The following is a 12,906-nucleotide window of genomic DNA, read 5'->3' as shown; positions in this document are numbered from 1 at the left end:
ATGCCATCTCCGCTTAAAAAAACACACGGACATATTCTTTTCAAGTGAACTTACAAATAGCTCATGTTTTTGTTTGATTCGCTGATTTTGGAAATTTCTATGATTTACATAGAGATAGTTCACTGGAAATATATTTGCTTACTCAACTACATGAATTGTTAATTGCTACATCATTCACTCAGTCCGAAAGATCTTCCCTCTAAAAAGATAGTCATGAAGATATCAGGGGAATATATTCTTCAGGGGGAGCATCCAACAATATTACAAGATTGACTTACATAAGCAATGTCAACTATGACATTCAGAAAGATGATCAACAGTATGGCTTAAAAGATATTTTGCCAAGTATCAATAAAGATCTTCACACAATGTACTCTTTTTCCTTCGTCTAGGTTTTTATCCCACTGGGTTTTTTCTGGCAAGGTTTTAACGAGGTAATGTCGCACGCATGTCAATATACACAGAATTTTATGTTATACATAATTATGTACTCTTTTTACCTTCGATCAGTTTTTTTTCCACTGGGTGTTACTGGCAATGTTTTTAACGAAAAGAAGGAAATAATATTCAAAAAGCTTAATGATGACGTTGGAGCTTAATGATGATGTTGGAAGCCATCCAATTTGCCTATAAATAGGCTTCCCATTTGCTTAGCAAAACACACCAAAAGAGAAGAGAGGAAAGAAAGGAAGAGGAAACAAAAGAGAGTGAGTTTTATTTGAGAGGAAATTCTATCAGTGTAAACATCACAAGAGCAAATACAATTCTACTCCCAATACTCCCAACATTCAGTGTTACTTTTCATACTCTGATTATTTTATTTTTATGACAATATTTAGGATTATGGATCATAAAAATTTCATGACTTAATTGTTAGGGGCACCCACAGAGGTGCAGCCCCTTTAAAAATAGGCGTATACCACTTAAAGCGACGAGCACACGGTATTCTTTAGTAAAAGGCGAAAGAATAGTTCGCTCTGTGCTCAACGCATGGCTCCGTGGATTTTACACTTCTACAGCTGCTTTAATTTATAGTTAAGAGACTACGATAAGTTTTTGCTGCTCTTGTTGATGTGGGATCACAGTTTGCTAGTCTGTTGCTGTTCCTGTTGCTCTGTATGCTTAATCCCTGAGAACCTTTGGTCATATTTACCTGTTCCCCACCAAAATCTTACCCATTGAAGATTCATCAAAGCAGTCCATTTTAGAGTCCCAAATTCATATCCCATTCAAAACTCCGAGCTTTCTACTTCTTTTGTCAATTTTGTCCCTTCTTTTTTATAGCCTTTTGCGCTTCACTTGTGAGTGTAGAAAAGAATTATAAAATATTCATTTTAAGACTGCATATAGCTATAAGATAAGTGTTAACATTTATATCCTTATTCTTAAATAAAATCAGTCCTTGATTTTAAACCCAAGTGGATATTAATTGACAAAATTAAGTAGAAGACTCATCCCCTGTAAAATAATAATATAATGTTCTCTGAAGAGGCTCAAGAAGGGCAACAGAATTCTGATGAGTGGATTTGGGGCAGGATTTAAGTGCAACAATATTGTGTGGGAAGTGCTCAAGGCCTTGGATGATGCCAATGTTTGGAAAGACTGCGTAGACAGCTACCCTCCTAATACCCTAGTCAATCCACTCATGGAGAAGTATAGTTGGCTCAATGATGAAATTCTAAACTTTGTTTGGTTTGATTTTTCTCAATTAGCTTTTAATTTGAGATCTTATTGATTAAGTATCAATGTTTTAGTACATCTCATTATAAACCCAGAGCTGGTGTTTCAACACATTAGTGCATCTCAGAAACCAAAAGAACATGTAATAAAAGGTGGGGCTTGGTTAACATAAATTAAACATCAGGGCATTTCGATTTTTTTCCATAAATACAAGACATATTTAGCATTCCTGGTCATAAAAATTTCATGATTGAATTGTCAGGGGCACCCACAGAGGTGCAACCCCTTCAAAAATAGGCGTATGCCATTTAAAGCAACGAGCACACGGTATTCTTTAGTAAAAGGCGAAAGAATAGTTCGCTCTGTGCTCAACGCATGGCTCCGTGATACGATAAGACCGCAGCTGCTTCAATTTATGTGAGGGAGACCAGCTAGTTCTTGCTCTTCTCGTCGATGTGGGACTAGTATTGTTGCTTGCCCGAGGCCTCTCTCTGCCTCTGGGGTTTTTGGCATGTCCAGTATGATTAGACTTGCAAAATCGGTATATCAAGCTTGAACATACAAATTTCGTGATGAGCAACTTGTATTTTGTTATGAAATAGTTTGAGTTTGGTTCATCTTTCTCCTACGTTGCTCATAAAGTTTAAACTTTTATATGTTCAGTTATCAATTACATTCAATTTTGTATATATTGGACCTGAAGAATGAAGACCGTTTAAGCTCAAGCTTAACTTGTTTCTCAACATGAGTTCAGTCAAGCAAAATCTTAAAGCTTTGCTCTTTAGCACAAGCTCGTCCTAGAAAACAAGCTAACTCAAGTCAAATTCAATTGTGAAAAAGTTGAATCACTGAAAGCACAGATGATGTCAAAAGTGTTGTTTTTTCATAAATTCAAGACAATGAAAAAGTGAAGATAAATAAATACTATATGCTTGTATATGGATCAAATTTAGATCATATTCAAATTATCAGATTGAATTTATAAATTCATATTCAACACGTATCGAATTCAAATTGGGTCAAATTATTAGATTGAGAATTTTACTCCATCTCCCATTAATTATTTAGGATTATAAACTCCTATCTACCTAAATATATATCACTCAATCTTATCAATAATTTTTGATTTTGCAAAAAAAGAATTTCTTATAAATAATTGAGTTGGGTGGGTGGGGAAGCTGCGACCATTTATACCGTGCGTTCGATCATCAGGTTCATGGCTTACCAAACCCTTTATTAGAGCTTGACTACTTGTGCTTACTGCCTAACTGTACTTGTTAATGAATAGCTGCTTTTTATAGATATCTGGTATATATCACTCAAATAATAAGTACCAATTCCCAACAATGCTTCTTAAGACTTCTTTGGAATTGTATTTAAAGGAAAGAATAGGTTGTATGGAAAGTACAAATTATGAGAATTGTTCCAAGTTGCATGCAACTCATCATTTGACACTCCACAATTCTGACCCCCCTCCTTCTATCACAAAACCCTACACACAGAGCTAACTAGGGGCCATGGAGCTCTTGATGGCGATGTGTTTGCTTGCTCTTTTCTATGGTCTCTCCTGCCTCCATAAGATAGTTCTGCGTAGGAGAGACCAGGCCTGCTATCTGCTGGCCTATGAATGCTACATGCCCACAAATGACATGATGCTCAGCACTGATTCTTGTGTCAAAATCGTCACACGGAACAAGAATCTAGGGTTGGAGGAGTTCAGGTTTCTCTTGAAAACAATTGTCAATTCCGGCATCGGTGAGGAAACTTATTGCCCAAAAAACATCATTGAAGGCCGAGAAGATGATGCAACCCTAGTAGATGAGCTTTTGGAAATGGATGACGTCATCTTCGACACATTGGACAAGCTCTTTGCTAAGTTTAGTGCAATTTCTCCATCACAAATCGACATTCTTGTGGTCAATGTGTCCATGTTCAGCCCTGCACCCTCTCTAACATCCCGTATAGTAAACCGCTACAAGATGAGGGAGGACATCAAGACCTTCAACCTCTCAGGAATGGGCTGCAGTGCAAGCCTCATTTCCATTGATGTTGTGCAAAACCTATTCAAGTTGTACAAGAACGTGAACGCCATTGTTGTAAGCACAGAATCCATATCTCCTCATTGGTACTGCGGCAAAGAAAAATCCATGATGCTCACGAACTGTCTGTTTCGCTCGGGAGGGTGTTCGATGCTGTTCACAAACAACAGAGACCTAAAGCACCCAGCCAAGTTGAAACTAAATCATTTGGTGAGAATGCATACTGGCTCAAGTGATGAAGCATATAACTGTTGTATACAGGTGGAAGATGAAAGTGGATATAAAGGTTTTCGACTTACCAAATACCTTGTAAAAGCAGCAAGTCAGGGATTTACAATGAACCTCCAAGTTCTATTACCAAAAGTGCTTCCACTAAGAGTAATGCTTAGGTACCTGGTGATATCTAAGCTTAAAAGTGCCAAAAGCCAAAAGCTAAAAGCAGATGAGGGAGTTGGGTTGAATCTTAAGACCAGGATTGAGCACTTTTGCATTCACCCTGGTGGAAGAGCAGTCATAGATGGGATTGGTAAGAGCTTGGGGCTAAGTGATTATGATGTTGAGCCATCTAGAATGGCACTTCACAGGTTTGGGAACACATCAGCTGCTGGGTTTTGGTATGCTTTGGGATACATGGAGGCCAAGAAGAGGCTCAAGAAGGGGAACAAAATTCTGATGAGTGGATTTGGAGCAGGTTTTAAGTGCAACAATATTGTGTGGGAAGTGCTGAAGGACTTGGATGATGCAAATGTTTGGAAAGACTGCATAGACAGCTACCCTCCTAATAACCTAGTCAATCCATTCATGGAGAAGTACAGTTGGATCGATGATGAAATTCTAAACTTTGTTAGGTTTGATGTTTCTCAATTAGCTGCTTAATTTTGGACTATGTTGCACAGGTACGAATGTACGATATCATTTGCCAATATGGCAAATCTAAAAAAACTAAGATATTGGTAAGGCACCCTTACGGTGATTAAAATAATATATATATATATATATATATATATATATATATATATATATATACTATATAAGAGTTTTTGTATGTTATTGGTTAAGTGTGGACATTTTCCTTGCATGTGTGTTGGAAGTTGCTTGATAGTGGGTACCTACTGTACAATAAAGGATCTGTTTCTGAAATTACATTGTATATTTTTATTTTAATGATAAACAAGTATTTTAATAATAAACACGTAATTTTATTGTTAATTAGATCATATTTAGGACTTTTGATCATAATAATTTCATGACTTAATTGTTAGGGGCACCCATGGAGGTTCAACCCCTTCAAAAATAGGCGTAAGCCACTTGAAGCAACGAGCACACGGTATTCTTTAGTAAAAGGCGAAAGAATAGTTCGCTATGTGCTCAACGCATGGCTCCGTGGATTTTACACTTCTGCAGCTGCTTTAACTTATAGTTAATAGACTACGATAAGTTTTTGCTTCTCTTGTCGATGTGGGATCACAGTTTGCTAGTCTGTTGCTGTTCCTGCTGCTCTCTTTGCTTAATCCCTGAGAACCTTTGGTCATATTTACCTGTTCCCCACCAAAATCTTACCCATTGAAGATTCATCAAAGCAGTCTATTTTAGAGTCCCAAATTCATATCCCATTCAAAACTCCGAGCTTTCTACTTCTTTTGTCAATTTTGTCCCTTTTTTTTATAGCCTTTTGCGCTTCACTTATGAGTGTAGAAAAGAATTATAAAATATTCATTTTAAGACTGCATATAGCTATAAGATAAGTGTCAACATTTATATCCTTAGTCTTAAATAAAATCAGTCCTTGATTTTAAACCCAAGTGGATATAAATTGACAAAATTAAGTAGGAACATCCCTTGTAAAATAATAGTATAGGGTCCGTCTGGTAACGTATTCGGAGAATGTTTTCTTAGAATATTTTCAGAGAATGAAAACAAGAAAACAAATTTGCATTTTTAGGAAATGAAAATGCGTCTGGTAGATTAATTAGAAAACATCTTCTGAAAACAAAAACAAGGAAAACGTGTCTGGTAGTACAATTTGAAATAATAATATGTGAGTTATTTTTATGAAAACATCTCCCATGAGAATGAAAACAACTTTTTTTTGTTTTCTACAAGTACACAAGAACTTGTTTTCATTTTATGAAAACATTCTCAGTGTTTTTTGTTTTTGGGCCACCGAACATGTTTTGGCCTCATTTTTGTTCTCTAAAAATGAAAACAACCCCTTAAAACGTTACCGAACGGGACCAATGTTCTCTAAGAAAATGAATTCTGAAAATGATTGAACACAATTTTTTTGGTTTCCTAAGAAAGGAGATTTTTGGAAAATATCGGTATTCGTTTTCATAATGTATAATTAATAAGGAAAATGCTAGGTAGGTGGCCTAAAAAAAAAGGAAAATGCTAGCTAGGTAGGTAGGTGGCCTATATAGTAGTCTACCTAGTATGAAATCAGAAATCACAGCTACAAACTAGGGTGGGCTTGGAAGCACATTCAAGATTTTGATCCAGAGCGCACTTTAGGACCAACGGATTGGGTTTAACTTATTAACAAATGACCCGACAGAGAAGAAGTTAAAACCAAATAATTCAAAGGGTTAATTACAATTTAGTACAATGTAGTTACAACCTTAAGGCATGTTAGTCCTTATCTTTTCAATTTTTACAATCGCATACCCTGAGCTTGTAAATTTGTTACAATCCAATTCCACCATTAGGGTTTTCGTCAGTGGTATCGTTATTCGCTGATCTGGCACTGATGGGACCCACTTTTCCGCTAGTTTCGAAGTCCTTCCAAGGGCATTTTCGGACTTGGATTTTTTCATTTCTCCCGCCCTCACGCCCTCCAATGCGTCAACAAATTAAGCACCAGATTACCAAAAAATCTTCCACTTAATTTCCGTTATACGCTGGAGAGGACGACGACGCAGACTTGATTGAGAGAAGGCTACGATGAGTTGGGATCCACGACCACCTAGAGAGGACGACCCAGTTTACGGTATGCGGGGATGAGGTTTTATTTGAATTTTTTATTTCTAGATAAAGGTTTCGAAGTTCAAATATTTGGAGATTAGGGTTTTAATATTGATTTATTTGGGGGTTTAGGATTATGAGTTCGATTTTTTGGGGAAATGGTTTCAAAATCCGCATATTTGGGGAACGGGTTTTTAATATGGGGTTTTTTTTGGGTTAGGCTTCTGAGTTCACAGTTGTGGGGATAAGGTTTTCCCAATTCGAATATTTGGGGTTTTCTGGTTGTTGTCAGTGTCCTTTATGTATGGAAAGTTGGTCTGTGGTCCTATTGTAACCCATGTGATGTTCGGCTTTTGGTGTGGAGAGTGACTTTACCATGTTTAATAATTTAAACCCAGTGGTATAGTAAAGTGCATTGTAAAAGTGTTTGCTTGGATTTTTCTGTGTGGTAATTGTTTAGTTGGTGATTTCTGTGTATGTCTATAAATCCATGCAATGTGTAACAGTTGTAAGAACCCAAAACAAAATATCTAAAAAGAAAGAAAATATCTAAAAAGTAAGGAAAATATCTTTTAGCAAAAAGACAAGTTTGCCCTCGCATATTTTAATGGGGAAAATTTGACTTTTTAATCGAGAAAGAATTTGGGAATTCCGCTTACGCCATTGCGTAGAGCGCGGCGAAATGAGTTCGTAGACACGGAGTAGACCCGAATCAGAGCCGTAACGAAGAAGATATGGTCTAAAAATCGCGAAGGGCAAAATGGTAATTTGGCCAAAAAGTCAGATTTTTATACCCCTCTCTCTCTCTCTCCCCCGTCACTTCTCTCTCTTCCCTCTCTCTCCCTCGTGTCGCACCCATGCCTTGCGCCCGTTCGACTTCCAGGCGACGGCCCGGCCACCACAGGCCGAGCCGATCTCCGCCGTGGGTACCTACAGGTCTGCCTCCGTGTCGCCGTCAAGACCTGACCGACCTCCACCCCGGGGCCGCCCTGAGTTGGCCGGAAAACCATGTTTTCCGACGGAGGTTCCTTCGAAGCCACCCGAACTTCCAGCTCAAAATTCTCCTTCGTTTCTTCACCAAATCGATCGAGTAAGGCAGCAGGAGCCCGACAGGACCGCAGAAAAGAACTTCACGAGGTCCAATTAGCTCGGACCATCTGTGAGTGGACTTTCTTTCATGAATGACTTTATATAAATGAGTTATATAGATGATTTTTATAAATAGATTTCATATATGATTTTATATTGATTTTATATAAATAAGTTTTTATAAATGAGTTTATTTGAATAAATTTCTTTATTGATCTTGAGTAAGCTTTATTATATTTCCGAGCATGATTAGTACAGAAATAGTTCCATAGTTTTGTGCTGCTTACGTACACATGCTAAAGAGTTATAGGAAAAAGAGTTTGAGGCTTATGACAGATGAAATAGCGGCACAACTTGAGATTTCATTTATTATTCCAATTTTTCTAAAGGAATTTATTTTAAACCCACCTCGTACCCATTTTCTTTGGTGATTACCCACAGTTGGACCGATGTCTACGGACATCCAGTCCGATTTCAGTTTATGTCAGTGCACTTGACTTTGCCTCACGAGTTTCGGGGACGCTCGGACCGTGAGTGCCAGGATTTGCGGCTCGGCAGACTTGGTGTCCCGAGACCTGCCAGGATTGCGGCTCGGCTGACTCTGTGTCCCCGAGACCTGCCAGGATTGCGGATCAGGCTGACTACGGTCCCCTGCATCCTGCCAGAGCGACTCGAGCTGACTTGGTGTCATCGAGGAATCTGCCGGCGGGACAGGCTGATCATAGTCCCCTGATTTCGCCAGTTTGCGGCTCGGTTAGCCTGCGTGACGCCCGAGACCTGCCAGGGAATTGACGGTTAAGACAGGGGTACAATTTGGTGGTATTTTCAAGGATTTTGAGTTTTCTTTATTTAATTATGATTTTCAGTTATTTTATATCAGCTTCTCTAATTTTTTTCAGGCATGGATACCTTTATATATATTTATTCAGTTATGCAAGGTTTGAGTACAAAGCTTTTATACAAGTTTGATTTCAGTATTTTATGCAAGCTTTGATTTCAGTGCTTTTGTGCGAAACTTTTCGAACTTGAATGTGATTTATATAGAATGCCTTGAATTTAGTATGCGTTATATGGAGAGTACGTATTCAGTTTTATTTAACTATTTTACAATGGGGGTTATTATGGTTATAAAGTTATTTCTAAGAACCTTATTTTTGTCCACTCACATTTTCAACCTGTTTTTCGCCCCCAGGCCATAGAAGTGCGCCGGATCCACCACTGGGCCAATGAAAGCTTCCACGTCATTCAGTAAGGGTAGAGTTTTATAGAAAATCCTTAAAACCCTGAAACTTAGACAAATGCTCTGATATATAGTTGAAGTTGAAAAATAGGAGTTGAGATCTGTTATCTGAAAAATTCTGGCAGTTGGTGTGAATTTAATTGATTGTTTAACAGGTGGAAAATATTGGGTTTGGTCAAAATACAGGGGAGACTCTGCCGAATTTTCAGCAGAAGTCTAAGGGAGAGTTTAAAGCGAGAAGGGTAAAAAGGTCTTTTGTGCCCGACATTCGCCAGGTGTCGGACACGCACAGGGCTTGGCCCGAATTTCAAAGAGGAAATTGGGTCGGGTCCTGTCAATTTGGTATCAGAGCATAGGTTTATACTTCCTGTAGACTTCGCACCTTGTGCACCCCGATTTTTCCTTCGAGTCGGGCCCAAATGGTGGTGGTATCCGTAGGAAACTTAGACAGAACTCCCGATGTAAGGGGATGAGATTCCCAGTCAGATAGGAACTGCACCGTTGTCTGAAACGGTAGAGAAAACTTTGTAAGAGGCTTGGCAAGAGCCGTCCTTACGGTACTTAGTAGACAAGGAAATCCTAACGTATAGTAGACCTTGGAGCCATTAATTTTAACTTTAATAGAGATTGAATTGCCAAAAAGCCCACCCGTGAGATAGGTGGACCAAGGAAAAAGGAGTGAGAGTATAATTGGAAATAATAGTGGTTCCTAGTAGTAAAAGAGGATTAAAATGAAGGAGTAAAGTAGATTGGGAGGTTCTGGCTATTTCACGAAGGAGTAGAGTATTGATGGGATTTGATTAAGAACGATAATAGAATTCTTTGACTCGTATTGAACAAATATTTCAGAGTAGGATGCGATAGTCAGTCCTATCTATAAGTCTACAGAAGGTATGAATGCAGGAGTTTTCTTTAGCAGAATAGAGGATAATGGTTGAACCCAAATATGAGAAAAAGGTTTCACGTACTGGTTCTAATAATAGAGATTGTGGAAGTAAGAGGTAGTACCGAGTTGCGATAATGTTAAAAGCCTTTATTCAAGGTATGGTGATCAGTTAGTAGTTAGTTGTAAGGACCCGCCCCGAATTTTCCCATAATCCGAGACGAATCCTTTGGAATTCCTGACATCACCCCGATGCCGGGCCCACTTACTAAAGACCGAGACTTTCTGCCGAAATTTCGGCAGAGTCTCCCCTATAAATTGGACATTTCCCAAAATTTCAACCTGCATAAAAACACATTTAATAATCCCAACTGGCAGCATGCACAATAAAATTTCATGCAGTACACACAAATGGCCTTCGGCCTTCCAATAATTCTCAACCAACTACCAAACGATTCAAATACAAATTATGACTAATATTTAGTCTGCGGCTGCACCTAATGACATTAGGCTGCCTACGTACCCTCCTAGAGGGATCAAGCCACACGTAGTTCTCCCATAACACTTAATACCACATTTTGGCGATACCTTATTTCATTTCTCAGTATTTCACATAATCTACCCATACGCCGGTACAACCAACGCCACGTATGGGGTCTGTCAACACGCCGGATAACCTACGCCACGTGCGACCATGCCATACTATCACATATCTCCCCATACGCCGGTACAACCAACGCCACGTATGGGGTCTGTCTCAACGCCGGATAACCTACGCCACGTGAGACCTACACGTCATATCACATAACTCCCCATACGCCGGTACAACCAACGCCACGTATGGGGCCTGTCCCAACGCCGGATAACCTACGCCACGCGGGACCTCAACATCATATCACAAATCTCCCCATACGCCGGTACAACCAACGCCACGTATGGGGCCTGTCGACACGCCGGATAACCTACGCCACGTGCGACCTCAACACAATATCACAATATCTCCCCATACGCCGGTACAACCAACGCCACGTATGGGGTCTGTCTCAACGCCGGATAACCTACGCCACGTGAGACCTGAACATCATATCACAAATCTCCCCATACGCCGGTACAACCAACGCCACGTATGGGGTCTGTCCGCACGCCGGATAACCTACGCCACGTGGGACCTAATTTTCACTTGGTGGTACTTGTAGTGAATCCAAGATCCGGGGAGGTACTTAAGGTAGTGCGTGTAGCACTCGAACTGACATTCTAGACTCTGTTGTACCCTTGTACAACCATATATAACTATATAGTAATTCTAATATTGTGTAAATCCCAACCATAGTCTAGCACCAGATAATCCCCCTGGGAAGGTGAGATTACTCCGGGAGACTCACGGTCAACCAAGGGTCAAACTACCCTAACCCTGGTCAAACGGGCCCACGGGGACCACGACCTCCAAACTCCGATCCGAAAGTTCCTATGGGTTCTATAAGGTATAGGACACTTGTCCTGCAAGTTTGGTTCAGATCGGACGGTCGGATCGCTCACGATCGCACGATCTAACGGTTAATATAAAATATAAACTTTAAATTATTAAATCGGAACATCCGGGGCTCCGATTCACAATCCGTGAATTCCTACACGATCCTAGAATTACCTAGATTAACATATATTAAATTTGGGTCCATCCAACGGTCCCAACCTATCAAACCCGGATAACGCACGATATGCGATTCTCCGTTCGGTAGTCAAACGACGTCCGAATTGAGATCCGCGAAATCCTACGCACTCGTGACAACCAGGAGATCGCATTGGGACAATAATGCCCCTCTGCTACAGTGCCCACGCGCTGCCACACGCGCGGGCAGCGTGTGGGTGTCCAAAGCGATAAAGCTTCGCCGGAAAATCTCAACATCTCGGGCCAAGACTTCTACCCTAGGTATAACACCCTATTTGGAGTCACTTTTGTTCTTGGGCTTACCCCAAAAACTGACCGGAAGTGGCCGGAATCGGAGACCCAAAACCGGCCAAAACCTAAGTTGGAAATCAGTTAATCTACGCTCAAAATTAACGAAATCCTACCCAACCATCAGCTAGAGCATGGAAAATAGGTAGAAAACCATACCTTACTCGTCCAATTTGGTGGAGAAATGAGAGAGAACGAAGGGTCGAAAGTTTTGTAAAATCTGTCCAAACCGCTGCCTTTCGTGGCTGATTCCGGCGTGCACGGCGGCAGATCGAGGCGGGGGTTGGGTGGAATGGAAAGTAGGGAATGTGGTGGTTCCAACGGGACCGGTGCCGCCCCAAGTGGCGGCGTGTGGTGGCGGTGGCGACGACAAGAAGTCGCTGTCGTCGCAAGGGGGGGTTTCTGGTTTCGCAGGAGAGAGAGAGAGAGAGAAATCTGGGTTTTAAAAAAACAACTTCGAAATATTTACGATTTTGCCACTGAACTTGTTTTGCTCGTAACTTCTTCGTTCCAACTCCAAATTGGGCCCACTACGTGTCTACGGACTCGTCTCAGTACGACCTATCCAAAAATATAAGTCACGGTCGCAAACTCTCTCCGGTTAAAAATATGACTAAAATACCCTTAAATAATTAAATAATTAAATAAGGGTTAAATTTGGGGAAATTTGGGGTCGGGGTGTTACATTAGTCAATTTTGGTGCTGTGGTGATGTCTGTCCCAGTCAGGTAATGAGCAGATCATAAGGTGCACTTTCTGCACAGTATTTGGAAATAGGTAACCTTAGTCAGGAAGAGTTTAAGGAAGGTATCAACAGTAGTGATCACAATTTCCGGTCATCGAATGGCCGTAAGTATGGAGACTGCCGACCTGGATCTAGTCCCAGTGAAGGTATTAGTCAGGGTAGTAGTATTGAAAATCGTTCCGGGACTAGTATAGCCAGGTGTATTGAAAGACAATTGTTGTCATACCCTAACAGGAGAAGGCGCCCTAATGTGCCAGGTGTAATAGGTATGAATCTGGGCTCTGCTAGAGGAGCCCTGCTGAAGGATAACATTATG

General features: G+C 40.3%; 1 protein-coding gene, 1 non-coding gene and 2 pseudogenes across 2 annotated transcripts; 1 reads left to right on the top strand and 3 right to left on the bottom strand.

The window, feature by feature from the left end:
- Positions 1 to 878: 878 nt before the first annotated feature.
- LOC117620414 lies at positions 879 to 996 on the bottom strand. Its single transcript, XR_004584753.1, has one exon. It is a non-coding gene; the product is annotated as a U5 spliceosomal RNA (small nuclear RNA).
- A 956-nt stretch (positions 997 to 1,952) lies between these two features.
- LOC117620411 lies at positions 1,953 to 2,061 on the bottom strand (annotated as a pseudogene).
- Positions 2,062 to 3,197: 1,136 nt separating this feature from the next.
- LOC117617865 (3-ketoacyl-CoA synthase 19-like) lies at positions 3,198 to 4,595 on the top strand. The gene has a single exon (XM_034347467.1). The coding sequence runs from the start codon at positions 3,198 to 3,200 to the stop codon at positions 4,593 to 4,595; it is 1,398 nt and encodes a 465-aa protein (XP_034203358.1).
- A 394-nt stretch (positions 4,596 to 4,989) lies between these two features.
- LOC117620416 lies at positions 4,990 to 5,100 on the bottom strand (annotated as a pseudogene).
- Positions 5,101 to 12,906: the final 7,806 nt, after the last annotated feature.

Source organism: Prunus dulcis, chromosome 2, assembly GCF_902201215.1.
Source record: "Prunus dulcis chromosome 2, ALMONDv2, whole genome shotgun sequence".
Classification (NCBI taxonomy): Eukaryota; Viridiplantae; Streptophyta; class Magnoliopsida; order Rosales; family Rosaceae; genus Prunus; species Prunus dulcis.
The sequence above is the reverse complement of the archived record's forward strand: the minus strand, read 5'-3'. Positions and strand labels throughout refer to the sequence as shown.

Excerpts from the sequence above, each read along its gene's own strand:
- LOC117617865 (XM_034347467.1), top strand. The coding sequence starts at position 3,198 with ATGGAGCTCTTGATGGCGATGTGTTTGCTTGCTCTTTTCTATGGTCTC.